This window comes from Chionomys nivalis, chromosome 14 (assembly GCF_950005125.1).
Source record: "Chionomys nivalis chromosome 14, mChiNiv1.1, whole genome shotgun sequence".
In the NCBI taxonomy this organism is placed as follows: domain Eukaryota; kingdom Metazoa; phylum Chordata; class Mammalia; order Rodentia; family Cricetidae; genus Chionomys; species Chionomys nivalis.
The window spans coordinates 49983861-50006999 of record NC_080099.1 but is presented as its reverse complement, the minus strand read 5'-3'; the positions used below and the strand labels follow the sequence as shown (position 1 = coordinate 50006999).

General features: G+C 52.7%; 2 protein-coding genes across 3 annotated transcripts in view; one reads left to right on the top strand and one right to left on the bottom strand.

The window, feature by feature from the left end:
- Lims2 (LIM zinc finger domain containing 2) overlaps positions 1-2740 on the top strand; it is a 35745-nt gene extending 33005 nt beyond the window's left edge. For both annotated transcript variants that reach the window (XM_057788810.1, XM_057788809.1), the window contains exons 7-10: positions 266-358; positions 1096-1144; positions 1372-1447; positions 1967-2740. In XM_057788810.1, coding sequence (XP_057644793.1) covers positions 266-358; positions 1096-1144; positions 1372-1447; positions 1967-2114 — 366 coding nt within the window. In that variant the 3' untranslated portion in view covers positions 2115-2740. The remainder of the gene's footprint in view (positions 1-265; positions 359-1095; positions 1145-1371; positions 1448-1966) is intronic.
- A 688-nt stretch (positions 2741-3428) lies between these two features.
- Positions 3429-23139, bottom strand: part of Myo7b (myosin VIIB) — a 64144-nt gene continuing 44433 nt past the window's right edge. Inside the window, exons 24-46 of the mRNA XM_057788739.1 lie at positions 22339-22466; positions 19652-19778; positions 18928-19047; positions 17694-17867; positions 16655-16882; positions 15537-15704; positions 14338-14455; positions 14120-14246; positions 12928-13091; positions 11840-12021; positions 11087-11217; positions 10782-10939; positions 10207-10360; positions 9574-9729; positions 8501-8606; positions 6974-7087; positions 6624-6711; positions 6181-6284; positions 5550-5735; positions 5219-5335; positions 4167-4250; positions 3926-4045; positions 3429-3564 (exon numbers count right to left, since the gene is read on the bottom strand). Coding sequence (XP_057644722.1) covers positions 3463-3564; positions 3926-4045; positions 4167-4250; positions 5219-5335; positions 5550-5735; positions 6181-6284; positions 6624-6711; positions 6974-7087; positions 8501-8606; positions 9574-9729; positions 10207-10360; positions 10782-10939; positions 11087-11217; positions 11840-12021; positions 12928-13091; positions 14120-14246; positions 14338-14455; positions 15537-15704; positions 16655-16882; positions 17694-17867; positions 18928-19047; positions 19652-19778; positions 22339-22466 — 3156 coding nt within the window. The 3' untranslated portion in view covers positions 3429-3462. The remainder of the gene's footprint in view (positions 3565-3925; positions 4046-4166; positions 4251-5218; positions 5336-5549; positions 5736-6180; positions 6285-6623; positions 6712-6973; positions 7088-8500; positions 8607-9573; positions 9730-10206; positions 10361-10781; positions 10940-11086; positions 11218-11839; positions 12022-12927; positions 13092-14119; positions 14247-14337; positions 14456-15536; positions 15705-16654; positions 16883-17693; positions 17868-18927; positions 19048-19651; positions 19779-22338; positions 22467-23139) is intronic.

The window sequence follows — 23139 nt, the reverse complement described above, 5'->3', positions numbered from 1 at the left end:
GCAGGCCTGGTGGAGCATGCCCGTAATCCTACCACTTGGGAAGCTCAGAAGTTCAATACCATCCTTGGCTACACGGTGAGTTTGAAAACATCCTGGGCTACATGAGGTCCTGCCTTGAGCAAAGTAAAAACAGAAGCGTCAGCTGGCTCTACAGCGTTCATACTGGTGTCTGTTCTGCCCACTGTGAGCCTCATCCCCTTTCCCTGTCTTCTGGGGCTCCTGGGGGCAGCCCTGATGCTGCCCAGCCTCTCCCTCTTTCCTTTAGCACTTTGTCTGTGCCAAGTGTGAGAAGCCGTTCCTGGGGCATCGGCACTATGAGAAGAAGGGCCTAGCCTACTGTGAGACCCACTATAACCAGGTATGGCTTGGAATGGATCCTGACATGACACGGCTGGAGGGTGGTCAGGGGGCCTCAGGACATAGGACTGGAGGGTGGTCAGGGGCCTCAGAACACAGTGCTGGAGAGACGTAGGGGGCCTCAGGACCTAGGGCTGGAGGGTTGTCAGAGGCCTTAGAACGCAGGGCTGGAGGGCAGTGAGGAGCCTCAGACATTGAGAGAGCAGGGCTGGGACCGTGTCCAGAAGTGGTACGTGGGTGACCCATTGGAGAAGGTCCTGGAAAGGCTACAGGCTCTGCTGTGCCCTGTCTCAGGGGGAACAGTGTGTTCTCACATGCTGAAAAGCACACCAAGATGCTTCCCATGGGTCTCTGGGCTTGTGGGGTCCCCTCTTATGTGGGTGGGCGTGCTATAGGCACCTGTGAGTCCATTGTATACACTAGAAGCCAGGCCTGTGTGCTCAGGCCCTGGGTCCCGGCTTAGTCTTGAAGCCCGTGCGTAAGAGATGTTCACATTCATGGCTTCTTTGGATAGAATACCATTGTGGCCCCAGAGGCTGATAGCATGAGGTCTCACCCTGGCCCTCATCCTCACTGGAGGACTTCAGTAGGATGTATCAGTGGGGAGCAATGGGAGCTTTGGGGAACGATGTCACAACCTGTGGCTCTTCCGGGGAGTGCTTCTTGTGGCCTGGGCGTGCTGGGAAAGGACTCGGGTTGTTACCCTGGGGGAGCACTGACGGCTTGCTTTGTCCCCAGCTCTTTGGGGACGTCTGCTACAACTGCAGCCATGTGATCGAGGGTGACGGTAAGACCTCTGTCCCCAAATTCCTCCCTCCCTTGCGTTCTCCCAACCAGCCTGTTTTCCTGGTGGGGTGGTGAGAAGTGGGAGGGGTTGGGGGTTGGTGGGGCCGGGGTGGGTGGAGGAGAGGGAGAGGTTGTCCTGCAGCCGCAGGTCCATCTGGCTCCGGTTTGCGCGGCCGGGCCTGCAGCTGGTTTGGGTGGGGCCTGCTAATCCCACGTCTGGCCTCACAGTGGTGTCAGCCCTCTGCAAAGCCTGGTGTGTGCACTGCTTCTCCTGTTCCACCTGCAACATGAAGCTCACTCTGAAGTGAGTAAGGGAGGGGTGGGGTTTGTAGCCCTGACTTTCCCGGAACTCCAGCCACAGGAAAGCCCATGGCATGTGTGAGGCAGGAGCAGGCCAGGCAGATGAGGTACCCCAGGGACCCCAGAGAATGATCAAGAACTCTGAGCTTTGGAGGAGGGCATTCAGGCTCAGGGAAGAGTATATGCAAGGCAAGCTGCCAGGCGGCTGCTCTCTCATGAAGCCTACAAGGGTAGGGGGTGACTGGAACTATGAGATGAGGTGGGGCTCAAGTTTCCAAGAGAAGCAGAGAGCCATAGAGGGTTCTGGAGAGAAGCCTGCATGAGGGGAGAGGGACTGGAGGATCTTCTCCTCTTCCCCAGTGCCCTTTGGCCAACATCTTACCCTGGAACCTGATCTGACGGCTGTGACAGGCTGGGGTGGGCGGGCAGAGGGAGCAGCTGAGGGAGACTTGCTCCTCTGCCTCTGGGCTACTGTCTGGAGTCAGGGTTGGGAGGGTATAGACTGCTGGGCTTCTGTCTGCAGGAACAAGTTTGTGGAATTTGACATGAAGCCCGTGTGTAAGAGGTGCTACGAAAGGTTCCCCCTGGAGCTGAAGAAGAGGCTGAAGAAGCTGTCTGACATGACCTCACGCAAGGCCCAGCCCAAGTCTGTAGACGTCAACTCAGTCTAAAGATCCTCAGCCTCCCTTTGCCTGCCTGCAGACCCTTTGCCCTCTCTCCCTGCCCCAATTCCTGCTGGCCACTTCTGCTCCATCCCAGGCCCCTCCTTCTGGTATGTCACCTTTTCTGTTCCCAGGCTACCTTGGGCTACATGGAACTTTCTTCTGTGCTGAGACCCGGCCCAGCCTCACAGGCATTTCCTTCTGTGCCCACAGCCTCTGGGGATAGGGGCAAACTGGGGCCAGGATCATCTGCCATTTGCTTGGCTCATAGATCCCAGCCTGACACCTGTCCTTTCCACTCTCCTGGGAGAGTTTCAATCTTAGAGAGGTCCCTGGGCTTGGTTGGGAAACTGTCCCAGCCCCAGGGCCAGCACCGTGCAGATGGCTTCTGGGCTCGAGGGGCATCAGTATTTCAGCCACAGTAAGCCCCTGTGCTTACACCGCATCACAAACCCAGCCACTTCTGGGATGAACCAGCTGGAGGCTGAGACTCCCATCACCTTCGCTGCTCAGGAGACTCTGCAGAAAGCCTCTTAGCTGCCCACCAAGGCTGAGGTCCCACTTCCCAGCAGGACACACGGCCCCAGCCAGCTCTGACCTGCAAGTGGTCAAGTACTTGCACAATGAAGGTTGATTCTATGTAAAGCACCTGTGTGGTTTGTGGAAGGGATGGAGGAGGGTGGGGCTGTAGAGGTACTCCCTGCTGGGGATGGTCAACACTCAGCGACACCCCCAGATGAGCAGACCAGAGAGTTTCAGGTTTCCCAGGTTCACTGCCACCATAATTTATAAACAAAACCAGTCAGGGCCCCTCAGGCGGGTTATTTCTCAGAGCCTATCAATTGGACAGGTCTCCAAAACCCTCTTTAGTGCTGTTGACATGTATTTTCCACCAGGCCAGCCAGGAGCACAGCAGCCATCCTGGTGCAGAGAGCCCAGGAAGCAGGGTCCCCAGGGACACCCTCTCCCCAGACCGAGAACAAGAGAGAAGAGAGAGAGGTGGCAGAGGGAGGGGAGGGAGGAGGAGAAAGGGCATGAAGTTATTCCTGGAGAGTATGGTTGTTATGCTTTGGGAAAAGTCACAGTGCCCTTTGGTTTTTTCTGGATGAGACCCTCAGGTGGGTAGAGAGCTCCCCAGACTGTAGAGGCTGCCCACCCGGCACCTGCCCTTCCCCTCAGAGACTCACACTCCCTCCTGGTAGGTGAATTTTTATTGTGAATTCAGGGGAGTTACCCATCACCTGCCAGGAGGCTTGAGACCTTCAGTGGCCTCTGCAGTGAACATCAGGAGGGGTGGTCTGGTGTGTGGTGAAGGGGATGGGAGCCTGGCATGGAAACTGTGTGCAGATGGGACCCGTCAGGGGTTGGCCGGGGCTGGGACCCTGGAGCCCCGCTGCTTGTTCACTGTGCTCATAAGCTGCTGGACGTACGAGGTCAGCAGGTCATCCATCTTGTAGCCCTAGACAGGACAGGGTGGGGTCAGAGGCTGTGGGTGCAGGGAGAACTCTGGGGCGACGTGGTAGAACAGAAGGAAAGGAGGAATGCAAGCTCCCCCAGATTGGGCTTCACTACTGCTTGCTCTAGTGGACCTGAGTCCCACCCTCTCCCCAGAATGGGCTGGCATGGCCCAGAGTTAGCGTGGAGTTCTTGGACACTGCTGCCTGCTAGCCTTCAAGATGCATCTAACCTCCCAGCAGGCCTTGGCTGGCTTAGCCTGCTCCTGGGCAAGCAGTTTCTCATGGCAAGCAACTTCCACGTGGAAGGGAGTAACCAGCATCTCTGGGTGCTGCACAGGGGTGGGAGGTGGGGCCTGTGCTCACCAGAGAGGTCTCACACAGCAAGCGGCTGCCCTGGCCCAGGCTCCCCAGCGCCATGTGGAAGTAAGTACTGCCACTGCTCCAGCTGGAGATCTTGGTGAAGGAGTAGGTGTTCAGTAGTTCCTGGGGACAGAGAGGAAATTGGCAGGAGGCTAGGCCGCTGGGGAGGGGCAGGCAGGAAGGCAGGCATCCCACCTCAGACTGGATGACGGCTGTGCTGCCTACACAGGCCCTGAAGCCCTACCTTGGTCTTGGGATGGATGAGTAGCAACCCATGTCTGTTGATGGCAATGAGGAGAATGTCTGGGTAGGAAGGATCAGAGGTTTGCTGCAGAGAGAGAGACACCATGATCATAGTCAAACCTAGGGGGTCAGAGGACCAGGTTCTATTTGTATGTGTGTTCGTGTCTATATAGGGTGGGCATGCGTGCATATGTGTGTGGTCTGTGCACACATGTGCCTGTATGTGGAGGTCAGAGGTCAGTCTTGGATGTTGTTCCTCAGATGACAACCACCCTTGTTTTCTTAACATATTTTGCGTATGTCTGCATATGTCACGTGTGTGAACATAATTATCTGTATGTCTGCACATGGCACGTGTGATGAACATATTTATGTATGTCTGCACATGACACGTGTGTGAAGAACATATTTATCTGTGTGTGTCTGTACATGGCACGTGTGTGAGGAATATATTTATCTGTGTATGTCTGCATATGTCACGTGTGTGAACATATTTATCTATGTATGTCTACACATGACATGTGTGTGAGAAACATATTTATCTGTGTATGTCTGACATGGCATGTGTGTGAGCAGAGGTCAGTGGACAGTTGCTGGAATCAATGCCCTCTTTCTACCATGAGGGTCCTAGAGATTGAACTCAGGTCATCAGACCTGGGTGACAAGGGCCTTAACCCACTGAGCCATCTCACTGGCTGTATGTATCTAAGTATACGTGTATATACGTACTGGATATATCTGTGTTTGTATGTGTGTCTTTTGAGACAAGGTCTCTCACAGTCCTGGAGCTCAGCAAGCCGGCTAGGTCGGCCGGCCAGTGAATCTCCATCTCCCCAACACTAGGATTGCTAACAGACAACAGCATGGCCAGCTTTGTTATTGTGTTTCAACACGAGTTCTGAGGATCAAGCTGAGACTTCTCAGCCCCCAGGTGGCCATGTTTTAAATGCTTGCTCAGGCTACAGTAGAACACACACTCCTGTCATGTGCACTGAGGGGTCAGCGGAATGGGGCCTGTACGGCAGCAGGGGCTGGGCGCGGCTTAACACGTACCTTCACCTCAAAGAAGGCAGACCCAAAGGTAGGCCAGCGGCAGATCCTCTTCAGGAACTCCACCTTAGCCTCTGCCACTGTCTTGTTTTTGTGTTTGTCACATTCCAGAAGGAGGTTCTGATGGAAAAGAAGGCCAGTGAGGACCTGGGCAGGCTGCCTTGCCCTCCATACATGGGCTCTGAGACTCGGGTCAGAGCCACACCCACCTATCTAGAAGTCAGTGTTGGGGAGGGCCTCAGAAGTACTAAGGATAGGGCAGGGAAAGGCCAGGTGCAGACAGCCATGTCCCAAGCCAACCAGCCTGCCCATCCACTCGGATCCCGTTAGAGACCTTTTTCCATTCCTCTGAGGACATCAGGCGTGTGAGGTTCTGAGGCACCAGTTCTTTCAGGATCTTTGAGACACTAGCCAGTTGAGACCGGTCACTGCCGAACTGGACTCTATAGATGAGGCCCGCTAGGTGGACAGCGTCTTCCCTGGAGCACTTGTGAAACCCTCGCAGGTACTTGGGTAGCTCCTAAGTGGCAGACATGCTAGGCCTTAGATTACAGGAGGCTGGAGTGGGGATCTTAACCTCCACATTCACTGAGCAGGCAAAGACTGAAGGCCTCGGGGAAGAGTTTCTGGCTAGCGGAGAGACCTAAGTAAAGGCTCCCTGGCATTGTGCTGGGGTGGACATGGGCTTTGTCCACCTGATGTCGTCCCTCCAAGCTGCAAGCGGGCGTGCCAAGTTCAGCCTTCTGTGTGCTCTTCTTCCCCGGCTCACACTGTAGACCTCGTCCCCAGTACTGCTGTGCTCTGTTGTCCCCAGAACCCTCAGGGGCTTGGCCTGCTCGCTTCATTGCAAGTGCCTGGGGCAAGGGATCCTCACTCTGATCCCCTGTCTCCCAGTCCCAGGACAGGTTTGGGATAGGATGGCAATGGCTCTTGTGACTCGAAGAGCGCCGCCCGATGATGGGTACCTGGTGGTAGTGGAGAATGGTGTCTGCATTCACGTCCTTCCCCGGGGTCACATTGAGCCACAGTTTCCGCATGAAAAACACCTGGTAGGGAAGTGTGGAGGCCCCTAGAAGAGGGGCGTCAGTCGGCACCAAGCCTATTCCAGTAGGGTGCCAAAGACTCAATCCTGAAGGAAACACCCCCAGCCGTCACATGACTCCTGCTGCTTTCGGGCCTGGAAAGTCTGTGTCCCTCCTCCTCCCTGGCTCCTGATTCGTCTTCATCAAGTAGTGTAGGATCTGCCTCCAGAAATGTCCCTGGACATCCTGCCACCCCTACCCCCTGCAGGAAGTTAACCGTTTGCATGTCTAGGGGACATGGGGGTGAGTGAAACTAGATGGGGGGGGGGTCTAGAACTACACCAGCGATTCAGCAAGCGCTGCCCCTCCACAGAGATGCCCCTCACCTTCTTTCTGGGGCCTGTTCTTCTTCACCCAGTCAGAAACCTGCCTCAGGCTGTCAAAAAAGAAGTCTCCTTCCTTCAGACTGATGACCTTAGGGAAGAGGCAGAGGCAGGTGTGGTAGCTTCCGGGAGATCCAGTGGAGCTGGATCCAGAAACCCTGTTTTGGCTGGGTGGGTGGGGGCTCCCTGGGGTTGGCCAGCAGAGGGTGTGCCTGCAAGGCTCTACTGCCCTTCATCCCAATAGCCGACCCGCTGTGCAGCAGTGTTCTGGGCAGGTTGAAGTGTGCTGCTCAAGGGAGGCCTCCTCAGGCTAGAGGATTTTGCTCTGCTCCTTGGCCTAGCAAGTTGCTCACCTTGTCTGTGATCTTGATGAAGAGACTGCAGCCATCCCAGGAGGCCAGCTGCAGCCTTGTGGCAATGCTCTCACACAGATCTCGCACCCGGCTACTGCTGCCCACCTCCATTGTCTGCACAGAGAGAGAGAGGTGAGGCCCAGGTCCCGGCTTCAGCAAGAAGACTTCTTAAGCCTCTGTTCTGGGATATGTACTCCTCTATGTGTGCATATGCACGTGTGTGTGTGTGTGCTAAATCCATGTTCATGTGGGTATGTGCAAATGTGGGTGCATGTGCATTTGGGTGCACATGTCTGTGAAGGCCAGGGGTGAACCTCAAGTGTCTGTCCCTCCGTCCGTCCTTCCTTCCTTCCTTCCTTCCTTCCTTCCTTCCTTCCTTCCTTCCTTCCTTCCTTTCTTCCTTCCTTCCTTTCTTCCTTTTGAGACAGAGTTTCTTTGTGTAGCCCGGCTATCCTAGAATTTACTCTGTAGACCAGGCTAACCTTGCACTCGGATTCTTCTGCCTCTGTCTCCCACGTGTACCACCACACCTTTAAAGACTCTCAAGTCACTCAAGTGTCTTTCTTAATTGCTTTCCACACTTTTTTTTAAGGCAGCGTCTCTCACTGGATGTGGAATTCATCCATTTGGCTAGGGTGACTGGCCAATAAACTCCAGGAGTCTCTAACTCCCCAGAGCTATAAAGCCCAGCTTTTACTTAAGTTCTGGGGATCTGAACTAGAGTCCCCATGTTTGTGTGACAAGAATTTTAATGACTGAACGAGCCATCACCTAGGACATGCTCTTGTCATCTATAAGCCTTGGGCTGGCCATGTTCTGTCTGGAGAAGGACAGGCCTCAGAAAGCCATCCACATATCACACTGCTTGGTCACAACTCCTACTGTCCTGGGTTCAGGCTAGACTCAGGAGGTCTGGCCCTTTGAACCTGCATTACAACCCTGTAGCCATACCGTGGGAGCTTTCATTACAGGGACTTAACTGTACCCAAGCCACAGGTGCTCATGTGCAACAGGGCAGAGTGTGAGGGTGGCCTTGGTCACATTCTACTTTTATGTTTCTTTACTACATCTGGGGCCCAGTGGTCACCTATCTCCTACCTGTCCCTTATACCTCCTCAAGCCTCCAGGGCAAGTTCGGGACCAAAAGCCCATGGCTATTGCTCACCACAGATGCCTCCAGGGGCCCGCAAGCTCCAGGAGTCCACCTTGCTGCCAGTCCCCTGGCCTCCCTTCTTTCCTCCTTGACCTGGAATCTTTACTCATACCTTCAGAATAGTTCCCTCGTCTAATCTCACTGGTAGTTGTGGCCCCTTAGCTCAGTGCACTGCTCCCCATGCTGGCTTGGAGTATGGAAGCAGGCATGATATGACCCAGATGGGGGTAGGAGCAGTGGGGGTGAGAGAGTCCATTTGGAACCCAGAATATGGATCTATTTACATGAGCAAAGAGCATACTGGGATGGCAAGGTTGTGTCCTGCAACCTTCTGCAGCCCGAGACTCGCTATCGACACCAGGCTGGGCACTTACCTTATTTGTGTCATTGGGGAGGTACACCTCATGGCGTAGTTTGGAGACATTCTGCTCAGCAGCCTTCACCTCTACGTGATGTGGGGGCTGCTTCCGAGGTCCCATCCTGAGGAGGACAGAAGGTGCCATCACGCCACTCCTTTTATTCCTGTACCCATCCCAATTGCCAACCTCAATTGAGGCATTTAGCCTGGTGCTGAAAACAAGAACTCTCAATGACCAGTGCAGGGGCACAGGTGGGTTCCTGCTTCTCACCCTTCCTAGGGTTTGTCTCTGCCTGGTGAGCTCTGCATGCGACCCTGGGATAAAGATGAGCCCAGTCCCACCTACCTTCAAGAAGGCCCGGGACAACTGCGCTCCCTAGCAATACCAGAGACTGCTGGCTATAGCACTATGGATAGGAGCGCTCCTGTGTTCACGGGTCAAGTGTGGGGACTCCAGCATGTCCCTTCAAAGGGTGTCATTTCCTCTACAACTGTAGTTATATGTGACCACTCATGCTCTCAACCCACAGTCGTCACGGGCAAGGCCAAGATAGAGAAGACAGGAGACTCCAAGGGGTAGGGAAGACATGGACGTGCTGGGCTCATGTTTGAAATGAAGCATGGGCCTAGAAAGGTTGAGTCTGTCTCCAAGACATATCCATGGCGAGAGGAAGAGAGTAACCTTTATCGAGCACCTACTAAGAACCTGCATAATATACCAAACACACTGCTCCTCTAGGTTTAATGGGAATAGACAGCTCCAAAGGAAGACCCTCTTGGTGATAGGAGGGAGGAAGGAGATGGTACCGGGGTTAAGAGACAGGCCTCTGACCTCAGCCACCCTGGGCTGATGGGCCACCAGTTGACTCTTCTAAATTCTGAGTGGGCAGATGTGGGAAAGGGGAGCCATGGGTAAGATGGCTATTGAATTTGATAGATGCATCTCTGACCACCCAGGCCTCCCTGGGACCCTCCTGGACCTTCTGTCCCTTCCTCTGCCTGGTCCCACGAGGTCACACAGAGCCATGTCCCTCTATATCCCCTTGAGGCCCAGGGTTGGTGCTCTAGGGTGTGAGGCAGCAGGCTTACCTCAGAACCCTGTGGAGCCTGCGACTGCAGTCAGGAGCCAGAGGTTTTTTCTTCCGGGAGTCTATGAACTTCTGAGCGTGAGGTAGCAGCGTTTTACCTGGCGGGAAGAGGCCTGTGCAGAGCCATAGCAGCTGCCAGGCTCGCTCTTCACTGTACCTGTGGGGAAGCTCCTGTCAGAGGCAGGGCTCTAGACTGTGCCCAAGCCAACCAGACACTTGTAAAGCAGAGATGGATCATTTGGGTCTGTGGGTTTGGGAGCTTGGATGGGAAGCGGGAAGAGGGACACAGCACACACCAAGGCTACATTAGCCAGCCTACAATCCAGCTGCCCAGTGCAACAGGGCATTTTCATGTCCTGATGACATGCTACTGTCAATTTCATGGAAATGGGTTCAGGGAGGTCACAGCCTGCCCAGGTCACATTGAAGCAGGATGGCAGTGGGCAGGGTGTAGGGCCGGGGCAGGACTGTCCGCCCTCCACCAGCCATCCTGGGATACTAGCAGACCACACAGGGCCCTAGGCTTCCCATGCTACTTTGGCTGCTGGGTGTGGATCCAGACATATGTGTGGCTGTTTGCTCCTAGCAGAGGCCTAGTCCAGGGCCTAGGACAGGAGGCTACACCTTGGCAGACCTGACTGAGTTGTGGGTCAGTTGCTTCAGGATCTGGCAGTAGAGCTCATCCTGAAGGGCTGGCTCCTGCAGGGCTAAGGAGAACATCTGGTCTGTGAGCTCCAGGCTGTTCCATGACTGCCGGGAAGGGTAGTCACCTGTGTACTTGAGAATGGGTGTGACCGTGAAGGAGAACAGTACGTAGGCAGCCTCAGGCTGGACCTCCACCAGAGCCTTAACCGTGGCCCAGTGTTGCCCCGGGGTCCGGGCTGAACCCTGAACCAAGTCCCTCGCTGACTCCGTGAACCATGCTCACACTGACCCCTGAACTAAATCCCAAATTGACCTCTGGACCAATGTCCACTCTAAATCCTGATCCAGGCTCACACTGACCCCCTGAATCAAGCCCCTCACTGGCCTTTGACCCAGGCTCATGCTGGCCTCTAAACTGGGCTCCATCTCATGTGGACATTTTCTCCAGTCCCTTTACTGAGCCTCAGATATCCTTGCAGGAAGCTGAGTATTGACTCTGCAAGGTGCTTTCTCATAGGTAGCTGTGAGCCTGGTGCAGCCCCACGTGGCTGGTGAGAAGGATATCAAGGAAGATCTGACAGGCGGGATCCCGAAGTTTGGCTCTGTCGTGGACACATTTGAGCAGTGGCTGGCGCAACGGCTCTGGGGAGTAGGCCCACAGGTGGCCTCGGTTGCGGGCCATAGGCATGGTGGACCTGCTGATGGTCTCCTTGTCTGGGGCCCTGCCAGAGACAGAATTATTGTGAGGGCGTGTGCCAAGGTTTTCTTGGCCCATCTGGCCTTTCACAGCGGCTGCTGCCTTCCCCTTCTGGTACCCACGGCTGACCCGTCACCCCATTCTGGTAGTTCTTGGCGGGGAAAGGGGGCACCTGAAGAACTGGTAGGAGAACTCCTCCAGGGTATAGGGTGACTCCGTGGACTGCTCCTCCAGTCGTGGTTCTGCAGCCCGCACCTCCTGGGCAGCCAGCTTCCGCTTCTCTGGTGACATGGCCAGCAAATTCTGCGGGGGCAGCCCCGTGGTTACCCAGGGGCCACTGCCCGCCAGGTTCTTCCCTCAGGCTTCTCCTGAGTTAGCTGCTTCAGTGAGTTGCCCAGAACGCAGCGGTGACAGGCCTTTGCCGACTCTGTTCCTTTTCTTTAGCTAGATTAGCATCTATAGCTGTGGAGACTGTCCCACCCTGTTCTCGGGGTGACCACTGTGGGTCTCACAACCCTAGGACACCTCTGCTCCGGGATTTAGGAGCTGCTGTGGACAGCAACCTTGAGTTGTAGGCCTGTCTCTGACTTTCCAAAGGACAGCTCTTGGGGCAGGCTGGCACACACGGGTACTCTTGGGGCAGGTGATAATGTGGAACCCTGGGACGAGGAAGGTTGAGTTTGCTCCCAAGACATTTCCATGGTGAGTGAGGGGAAGAGAACGACCTTCACCAACTCCTACTAAGTGTCTACATAAGTATGTCAGCTTCACCATCACTCGGGTTAATGGGGATTGGCAGAGCTGCCCTAAAGCCCATATGGCCCCTCTGGATCTCTAAAGGAAGATGGTGAGTGAGGTCCCAGGCTAAGCATCCCAGGACCCTGCTCACAGTGTCCCATCTAATCAGAGACTGCGTGTGACATACCAGCAGCTGGGCTGAGGGCTTGGTGAGCGAGGGGATGATGTAGAGGCAGGCCACGGGCACCAGCCCTGTCTTGCCTGTTCTGTCATTCTGCCCTGGGATCCAGTTCTCCGAGGCTGACGGTCCCTGTTTCTTGGTCAGGATCAATAAGTCCCCTTTCTTGAACGGCAGAAGGGTAGCGTCATCTGTAGATCCCCGCCATATAGAGAGACAAGAATGTCACATTTGCTGAGGGCTCTTCCAAGTCCCCAGAACACATTGGCATTTCATAGATGGTATCCTTTGGCATATGGAGAAACTGAGGCACAGAACTATGGGTCCAAGGCCACTCTGAGAGGATGGTGCAGAAATGTCTGTCACCTGAGTGCCCTGGGTGGGCAAGGCATGGGAATTCCCACTGCAACCTCAGCCTCATAGACTGCTGGGGCCTGGTTAGGAGCCAGGTGGGGGCTGGGCAGGAGGTAGCGTGCACAGCTGGGGTTCATATGTCTGGCCAGAGTGCTTTATGACCTGACCTCTGAGCCCATGTGCAGATCTGTAAGCCTCTGATGATATCTCCTACGTGGCCGTGAGTGAGGACTAACAGGGTTTCAGGACAACCCTCTCTGGCCTGATGCTCCTCACAGAGTTTAAGGCTCCTACAGAGCCTTTTCATCTGGCTTTCTATTAGTTTGCCTGCACATGTAATCAGTGTCTATGGCTCAGGTCTGGAGCCTGACGCTGGTCTATAGGTTCCAGCCCAGCTCTTGTTGGAGTAAGGGCTTTCAGGGTAGCTGCGTGGTGCTGGGTGAATTATCCCCTCTCTAAGCCTTTGGTCTGGTGTCTGTAGAATGGGATAATGGGATGGTTGTGGGGATGGTGTGTAAGTCCCTCCAGGGATGAGTTAACCTTGCTAATAACTGGAAGCATTGGTGGCCTTGGGATATATGTGTAAGATGTCTTCCTTTACCCCCTTCAGATGGCAAGCTTGCTGACCCCAGAATATGGATGCTTGCATCTCTAAACCCTGCTTTGGGTCTTGTGGATATGAGAAAGCCACCCTTATCTACTAGATCCATGAGCTGCCACCCCATCCCTTTCCCAGTGGGCACCTGTGGCCTTTCTGTCCTGCAGGGCCATGGCGAACACAGACCTCTCCTTCAAGCCTCCCAGGAACAAGGCCACTAACTCTGCAATGGCCACGCTGCTGGGGGAGACGAACTCATACTCTTCATGCAGTGTGGACAGGAGCAGTCTCTGGCCACCTGGGGCCTCCCTGAGGGCACAAAGCATGCAGTGTGACCTGGAGTCTGCCCTATTCTCTCTTGATTCAGCCCCCAAGCAGCCTTTGAGAAGGTCACAATTCTGCTGCTACATTTGGGGAAACGAGGGAGTCCTCCAGGGTCCTCGAAAGAGCTTGGTCTGAATCCAGGTAGGTCCAAGTCCCAGGCAGTATCTTAGGTGATAGACAAGTGGCCAGCAGATGTTTGGGTCTGAGGCAGTGGGGTGCACCACTCCCCTGCATGTATGGTAGAAAGTGAGGAACACCACACAGAATGCTATAGGCTTACCCTGGACCGTGGGACAGTTACCCAGCTGGTGTGCCTCAGTTTACTTCTCTACAGAATGGGTGAAATAGTTAATATTGATTGTGGCTTTGTTAGCATCTAGACTACCTATGTGACAAACCTTTGGGTATATCTGATAGGGTTTCTAGGTTAACTGATGTGGGAAGACCCACCCTAAGTGCGGGTGCAGCATTCCATAGGCTCAGATCCAGACCGAATAGAAAATGAGCTAAGTAGCAGCCTTCCTCTCTCTCTGCTTCCTGACTGCAGACACAATGGGACCAGCTGCTCGCCTTGCCTGCCATGACGGACTGGACCCTCAAGCTGTAGTCAGAACAAACCTTACTTCCTTAAGTTGCTTATGCTAGGTAGCTTTGCACGGCAAGAAGACAATTCACTAATACAACAAGGGATGCTATGAGGATGTCAATTGTCCAGGAAAGTGCTGGGCAGTTGACCCCAGGGAGCAGTGGTACTGTGCAGGCCACCCGTCGAGACTGTGAGCAAAGAGCTGTAGTGGAGCCGGGGGAGGACTTCCCAGATTTCTTGGAAGAATCCCTAGGAGTTGGAACCCTAGGAGTGGGGGTATGCCTACGTGCTGTGGTTGCTATCCTTGTCTGGCTACTGCATCCTGGTTCCTGAGGACAGCAAGTTCCCCCTCTCCATATCTGTCTTTGAGTTCCACATACACCTAAACCAAGGACTCAGGTTGTGAAGTAACAGACTTGAGGCTTACCTGTTGGCAACCAGACTCATGACCTCTGCGAAGGACAGCTCCAGCAGTGTCCTCTCCTTCTGGTCCAGAAAGCACACCCCCTTCCAGTTAATGGCCAAAATCAGCTGGGTCTTGGGAAGGCTGGGGCCTGGCCAGAAGGTGACCCAGAGTGAAGGCCATGCTGGCCACCAGGGGCAGCCCCCTATTCTCCCCAATACCACCACACCAGATGCTCTTACCGGAGAGTGTGGTGACTTCATATAGCCGGGAGAAGAGCAGGGGCCACAGCAAACGGGCAGCCTCCACTGTCTGCTCTTTCGCCGCCAGTGGTTTGGCTTTGGCCTGGGTATACGGGGCCTATATGGAGCGGAAAACCCCAGACACCACCTCCATCACCCCGCCATATGGAAGGGCAAAGGAGCTCCAGTGTTGGTCCTCGCCTTCCATCAAGCGGACACAAGGTCTCTTGTTGCTCACTGTGGCATGCGCCTGTCTAGCTGCCTCCCAGGGTTCTGGAGAGTGACTCTCCTGTCCTTGCCTCCCATCTCCCTGTAGGTGTGCACTGGGTTTGCACACGCTTGTGCTACTTCCTCCAGCTTTTCATGGGTTGGGAGATCTGAGCTCAGGTTGTCAGCCTTGCACAGCAAGCTCTTTATCCACGGAGCCATCCCCACACCCCTTCCTCCTTTTACATGCTGTTTTGTCACAGCAATAGGAGATGGCAAGCATAGGCTCACTGTCGTCAACGCATGCCTATGAGGACCGTCTTGCTGTGTGTCCCTGGATCCTGGGTACCTCACTCTGGCTTTCTTCATATTTGGGACCTTGCGGAGGTGTCTGCTTCTTTCCTTCCTTCTAGTTCCCTTCTTTATCAGGCTTGTCTTTTTCTTTCCTAACATGCTCCACCGTGCTGTGTCTGTGATGGACCAAACATCATTTCTTGTTTCTACCTTGAAACATTCATGCACTGACTTTAAACGTGTTAAAGGCCACATCATATATGAAGGGTGCATTGGCCATTTGCCACATATACCAAACACTTAAAATGTCTGTCTACACACTGACCTAAGATTTCCCATGTGCCCAGTGAGGGGACATTGAGAGGCTTGGGGGGTGAGCATGAAGGGAAGTAATGATGAGCCTAGGCCAAGGTCACAGAATTGTCAGCATCCAGCAGCTGTGGAAATCTCTGGCCCTGAAGACAGGGCCAGCTAGGTGCTGCTGGGCAGACAAACCTGAGACTGAGAGGGAGGAGGGCAGCAAGTGACAGGAACCTGTGGTGAGGTGTTGAGCTAAAGGAGACACTTGTCCCTTGAGTCAGGGTTGTGTCTGTTAAAGCTTTCCAAACCTTGACATGTCATGGGGGAAGGGACCAATCCCTCTCAAACTGCCTCAAGGAAAGGCTCAGGGCCAGAGTGCCCAGCCTGCCACAGCTGACCTTGGCATGGGCCGCCATGACAATGCTAGCCCACTTCTCTGGAGACTTGGTCCGGTACAGCTTGGCAGGAATGCAGCTGGGCAGCAGCTCCTGAACAGCACCGCTCTTCACCGTGGCCCCAAGCCGCACATAGCAGTGCCGGGCCAGCATCTCCACCAGTTCCTCCTCCTGTGTGCCAGCAACAGCGGGAGCGTGAGAGGCGTAAGGGCCTGCTCCTGCCTCAGCGCCGTGGGTCTTACCGGCCCCTCAGATGAGGTAGGAAGCAGGAGCAGCCACCTATCCTAACCCCTCCCCAGCACTGCAGCTCTGAGTGGTTGTAGTCCTCCATGCCAAGACAGCACAGAGGCCGTCCTATCAGGCAGACCTCTGGGATGGCTGTGGCTGCTGGGACCCTGGACTCCTGGATTGCCACAGGGTTTGCACCTGCTGCCACAGCACCACAGTGCACCCCATTGATAGAGCTCTTGGCATTTTATACATTCCAGATGTGGACCCAAGGCTCCCCTTCTCCCTTCCCTTCCCTTCCCCTCTCCTCCCCTCCTTTTTCTCCCCCTTCTCCTCTGCATTTTCTTCCTCCTTGTCCCTTCTCCAGGCCCCCTCCTCCGAGCTTAGTATAGGTCTCATGTATCTCAGGCTGGCCTCAAACTCCCTATATAGCCCAGAATAACCTTGAACTCCTGCTCTTCTTGCCTTCACCTTCCAGTTGTGGGGATTACAGGTGTTCACTACCAGACTCAGTTTATGTGGGGCTAGGGACCAATCTACCAACTGAGTTACAGCCTCAGGTCTGAGGCCCACGTTCCTGATCCCCAGGACCTGGTGGAGCAGCTGCTGTGAGAGGCAGATAGGGAGGCCTTCCCTGCCCGATGCTGTGGGTGCCCAGGATCTCAGATGCCCCAACAAACCTGCAGCCTACTGGAAGAAGACACAGGCCAGGCCTGTGGGGAGATGGCTGTGCCCAGTTTAGGTCCCACACTCGACCCTTGTCACTACCTCCTCATCCCTCTGCCTCCTATCTTCCGCATTCTTTATTACTTCTGTTGTCTCTGGGTCCCTCTGCTATGGAGCATCCCGATGGCCACAGGCTAGGAATGAGGCTACTTTTCAGGGCTTCTCACCTTCTCAAAATTATACTCGCCAGACCACACTCCATGGAGGACTTGGGAGTAAATGAGTTCAGTGCTCACAGGGTCCTCCCGGGAGTCATGCCAGGGGGTGAAGAACTCCTTCCGGAAGTAGATGCGCCAGGGGGACTGGCGCTGGCTCTCTCCCCTCTCCCGGGCCAGTTGTTCACACTGGGCCACAGCATCCATCACATGGTCACTGCCATTGCCCAAGGACCAGAACTGAGGCCAGAATCGGGGGGCAAGAGAGGTTAACAGCTAGTATGTGCCAAGACCCATGGAGATACCTACCCTTAACACTGTGTGGAAGACAGAGACTGTGATGCCCTGTGTCAGCCAAGAAACCACTCCTGAGTCCACCTGGACACTGAAGCTTCTTTCCTTTTTTCCCTTTTTGTATATACATGTACATATATACATGCATGCTTGAGGAGGTCATAGGTGGGTAGCAAGTCTTCCTTAATTGATCTCCATTTTAGTTTTTGAGATAAGATCTCTCACAGAGCAAGTATTGCAGCAAATGCCACCCTGTTCAGATTATTTATGTGGCTCTGGGGGATTGAACTCAGGTCCTCATGTTTACTGCCCATGCTTTACCTACTGAACTGTCTCCTCAGCCCTCAGAAGGTGTCTTTATAAGGATCATAGTCTGTCCATCGCTCCCAAAAACTCTCCCAAAGGAGGTAGAGTTAGATTCTCCCAGGCAAGAGTTAGTGTTCCTGAGTTTTGGGGTGAGGTGGGGAAGGCTCATGTGTGGCCCTGTCTGGATAAAGATGCAACTGTTGGCCTATGAATATGCAGGCAGAAGGACTGGACATTTTGTATGAGGCATTTCTGATGTGTGTATATATGTGCACGTATACATATTAATGTCTGTACACACATGTGTATGGATGTGCATGCCCATGAGAGTGTGTATGATGGCTGAGGATGCAGCTAGGGCAGGTTAATGAGGTGCAGACTTGTGCTTCAGGGTTCTCTGGCTCTGGTGTATATGGAAGGCCACGTGTAGGCCAAGACCCCCAGTTGATACCTTGTTGTACACAGCGACCTGGAGGGAGAAGCCCAGTTGGTCCTTGAGGCCCTGTTTCTGAGCGATGTGCTGGCAGACTTCTTGGGATGTGGAGGCAGAATCCACAGAGACAGTCAGGCTCCCTCCAGCTGCAAGGATGACCTGGATCGGGATGTGCTTCTTGGACTTGACGGCCTGGGGACAGACAGATGGCGCCTGTAGTCCTGGGTCCCAGAACTGCCAGCTCTAGAGGCTCCCATGCCTAAGTTTGCTTGTCCCTGTGAAGTCCTGTGGGTGAGGCCCTCAGAATACCAGGGTCTGGCTGAGACTTGGCACCCTGTCCAATGGTCTGTGTTGCCCATTTGTAGCTGGTGAGTCATGGACTTTTGATACATAGTGGTCTCTGTATCCCTGGGGTACAGCCTGCAGGCCATAATTGGCCACACTCAGATGAAAACCCAGGGTGCTGAGGTTGACTCAGTTAATGGTTTGAGCCCTTGGGTCCTAAGCACAGCACTGTGGGGGTGTGACTGGCTTCACAGTCATCAACAGTTCAGGGCGAATGGGAGGAAGCCCTGTGGACTTAGGAACTGAAGAGAGACCGTGGAAGAAATGTGGACAGAGGAGGCCTGCGGTCTCCATGTGGGGCAGCACGGGGCACTGTGTGAGTCAGAGTGCTCCCTCTCTCCTGGTTGTCTGGAGTAACTGAGGATGTGGGAACTCGCAGGGTCTGAGACCAAGCAGGGAGAGGTGGTGCCTGCTCCTGACACATAGCAGAGCTACAAAAGCAGCCGACTCGCAGGGCCATCACCTTCTGGAAGCTAAGAGCAATCTGTTTGTGGTCTATACAAAGAACAGTAGCTGCATCTTCCATCCAGGTAGGCAGGAGACAGGAAGAAAACAGGAAGGCAGACTGAAGGATCTGCTGTGCTAAGTACCCGGGGTGGCCCAGAAGGTGCAACAGAGGGAGCAATGGGATGGCCCAGCAAGTAGAGGTGCTTTTTGAAAAGTCTGGTGATCTGAGTTTAGTTCCTGGTACCCACACAGTAAGAGAGAGACGACTCCAGCAAGCTTTTCTTTGACTTCTCTTTGCAGGTGTGCGTGTACACATGCGCGCACGTGCACCGATACACACACACACAAATAAGTGAATAATTTTGTTTTAAAAAGAAGACACCATAGAGAAGGTGGATGGAGCCAAGGATAAGGGTGTCCTACCCTATACTGCCCATCTCCCATTCCTGTCAGCACCTACCTGCAACTCCAGCCAGGTGGGGGGTTCTGAGCGCACCCCATTGGAGAAGGTACGCTGTAGGCGCTCGGCACAGAAGGGCCCATAGCTGGCTGGCCCTTGACTAATAAAGTTCAGCAGATACTAGTGGTGAGAAAATGGCGGGAAGAAGAGGACATTTAGAATGGAGGTGCCTTCTATTTTCTGCCCAAGTCAACTTAAAACTCTTCATTGCTGGAGGTGTAGCTCAGTTGATATCGCTTGCCCAGCACAGAGGAAGCCCTGGGTTCTAGTACCACTAGGATAGACCCTAACTGTCCATCAGTAAGTTCAACCCCTTGTGGGATAGTTATGTCTGCTTCTCCTGCATCTACCTCTGCAGGGCCGGTACAGACATACATCATTAGCATGTTTATGTGGTGCTGGGGATTGGATCCAGGGCTTCATGCCTGCTCGGCAAGCATGCTACCAATTGAGTTACACCCCCAGTCCATCTCCAACTTAGTCTGGAAGACTGTTTCTGTGCCTGGGACCAGAGGCAGTGGCCCTGCAATCCTGGATAGGAGCTTGAAGGAGCCAAGTAAAGCATCCTCTCAGATGTGAAAATGGAGGCCAAGAACAGTGTAGTATTGCTGCTCGTTAGCTGTGATTTCTGGTCTTGTCCCAGGGTTCAGGGGACTCAGAGCCTGTCCCTGCTGTAGACTGCCCCCTCCCAAGTCCAGTCCCACCCGAGCTCAGCTCTCTTCACCTTCATGAACCTCTCCGAGGGAGGGAAGCAGCCCAGACAGAGGCTGAGCAGAATCCAGCCCCGGGCCACGCTGCTTGTCTTGTGGTTCCCAGAGAGCTGCTTGCAGATCTGGCAGTAGATTTCATCTCTGAAAGACACAGACCACAGGGTCTGAGAGAGGAGCCCAACGGGGTGCTCAGGCACATGGCAATGGAGGATCCCACCTTTCCCTGTCTTAGCACAGCCTAGGAAAGTGCCCATCACCCGATGTCTTCCAGGTGCCCTCTTCCTGCTCCCCCTTCCTAGTTAATCAGGGTGTTGCCTTCAGTCCTCTTTCCAAGATATCCCCTCCTTTGGGTCTTTGCTTCCCTTACCCCCTCTGCCCATGGTGGCCTCCTTTGCCCTTGCTGCTGTCCTTGGTCCTCTCCCTGGTTCATGTATAAGCCAACCTGCTTCCCTCAACCTCACAGTTACTTCAAATGACTTTTCTTCTCCTCTGCCTTAAGTGGCTATGCCATACTCTGGAGATGGTCACCTCCTCCAGCAGTGAGAAAAGAGGGGATGTGGTGTCTACTTTTGAGTGTCAATTTACTAGAAATTCCATGATGGGTCTGGAGAGATGGCTCAGAGGTTAAGAGCACTGGCTGCTCTTCCAGAGGTCCTGAGTTCAATTCCCAGCAACCACATGGTGGCTCACAACTGTCTATCATGAGATCTGGTGCCCTTTTCTGGGCAGAATACTGTATACATAATAAATAAATCTTTTAAAAGAAATACTTAGGATGAAATTTCTCCAATTTTTTAAAAAAATATAGGCACTTAGTCCTATGAACTTGCCTCTTCAATTTGCTCCATAAATATGGGTATGTTTTGTATTCATTTTAATTTAACTCTAGAAAATTTTTAATTCCCTTCTTCCACTTTTATCTTGACTCAATTTTCATTCAGTGGCGAGTTGTTTAGCTTTTGTGAATTTGTGTGCTCTCTTTCTTGTCTACTGTTGATTTCTACCGTCTACACATCTGATGGGGGGGGGCTAGTATCTAAAATGTATAAAGAATTAAAAAAACCTGGACCTCAAGAAAACAAACAACCCAACTAAAAATGGGGTACAGATCTAAACAGAGAATTCTCAAAAGAGGAAATATAAATGATCCAGAATAAATTAATGTTCAACATCCTTACTTATCAGGGAAATGCACATCAAAACTACTCTGAGAGTCTATCTCACACCAGTTGGCAAGATTAAGATCAATAAAACAAATGACAGCTTATGCTGGGGAGGATGTGGGGTAAGGGGACACTCATCCGTTGCTGGTGAGAGTACAAACTTGTACGGCCACTATGGACATCAGTGTGGCAGTTCCTCAGGCAGCTGAGAAGAGATCTAATTCAAGATGCAACTGTACCACTCTTGGACAGACACCCAAAGGATGCTTCATCCCGCTACAGAGACACTTGCTCAACCTTGTTCATTGCTGCTCTTTTTCATAAAAGCCAGAAATTGAAAACTACCTAGATGTCCATCAACAGAAGAATAGATAAAGAAAATGTGGCACATTTAAACTGACTATTACTCAGCTGTTAAAAAGGATTATGAAATTTGAAGGTAAATGGATGGAAGTAGAAAAATGTTATCCTGAGTGAGGTAACCCAAACTCCTACTTATAAAACAAATTGCACATGCAGTATATATAATATAAGCACATATATTTTAACATATATAATATAATGAAGAACTTTCTCCTTTACAGGGTCCTGTACTAAAGCCTGTGCTAGAATGAAGACCCAGAGCCAGAATAATCCCAGTACCTGGGAGACTGAGGCAGGAAAATCAGGAGTTCCAGGCCAGCCTCGGCTACACAGTGAGCCTCAAAAAATAAAGCAAAACAACAAAATGAAGCGGGTGATTCTCGAGCCCATTTGGACCCATCTTAAAACTGTCTGGCCATAATAAATAAAAATAATTGTGTTGGGGAAAAATAACTGTAGAAAACAGTTAATACATTCTGCAGGCATCTTTATTGCGGAGACCAAGGTTTATAGGAGAAATCATATTAAAATTCAATCTTGTTAAAAAAATCTTTCAATAAAAAATTAATAGGCTCTCTATACTAAACCTCTCTCCAGCAAAAAACAGAAACAAAAAGCAAGAACTGGGTTTGGCCAGTGGTCCTCCTACTCCCCTCTTGTGCACAGGAATGTGTGTGTGTGTCTATGTGTGTGATCTTGTAGACGTTTTCCTTGGTTGCTCTCTACACTACTCACTTATGTTTTGAGGCAGGGTCTCTTGACCTGGAACTCACTAGTTTGGTTGGACTCTTTGGCCAGCAAGTCCCAGAGATCCCCCTGACCTTACTTCCCCGGCACAGGGATTACAAGTTCAAGTTCACACTACTTTTCTGACTTGCTTTTTTTGTTTGTTTTTTGTTTTTTTGATGATGTGGGCTCTGGGGAATCAAACTCAGGTCATCAAGCATGTGCAGCAAACATTTTACCAACCAAACCATCTCACAACTTTCTTAATAAGTCAGGAAGAGAGCCCTGGGTGGCTCTGTCATCTACTATGCCAAGGCCTTACCTAGAGGCTCAGACCAGAGAGTAGGAGAAGAGCTAGTACCTCAAGGCAGATAATAAGATGATGCCACCGTGGACTAAGTGCCAATGATGTGGCCTGATGTCCTGATCAGAAGCCAGAGTAGACTGACCTGAGTCCGGGACGCATGATGGCATAGCCCACAATGAAGTGCACCTTCTCCAGGTTAGACATGGGTCTTTCTGAGACAGGGACATCAGAATTGAATGCCTCTTCACCAGAATTCAGTTTTCTAGTCACCTAGAGTTCACGGACAGTTGTTAGCACAGCTGTGACCCTCCTGGAACCCCGCACCAATCTGATACCGAGCCAAGACAGACAAATCTAGCTGGGCTCATTGGGCCAGTGATCCATGAAGACCACTTCAGCTTTATGAAGAGATATCACAGAACTCTTGGTCCCAGCTGCTTATTCTCTGTGGAAGCAGAGGGGAACCAAGGAAGTGTTAGTGCTCGTGGGGTTGACCATGTAGCCACCAGGGCTAGGGCATTTGTCTTTGACACTCAGCCACTTTCTGGCTCAATTTACAAAGCCAGCAGCATAGATGGGGACAGAGAATGCACCTTGCCACCATGACATCACTGTGATATTTTGCTGCCCAAATTAGAGCTTGGTATGAGATTGAGCTTGGGTTGAGGTCAAGTAAGGGCCAGGTACCAGTTCTGTCTGGGTAAAGCTGGTTTGGGATATAGGAACTAAGTGTGAAATGTTGGCTTAGAGAATTGGCAGGGCTTGCTTGGCTGATGGAACAAACATGGCTTGGAGAATGGGCAGGGCTTGCTTGGCCGATGGAACAAACATGTGTAAAAGAAAACTGAGAGCCAACCCTGGGAAGTCAGTCCAGTGTCTCTCTGTCCACCCTTTAGAGGACAGAGTGTCTTCTGGAGTCCCTGGGAAGGCTATCTGCCTCTGA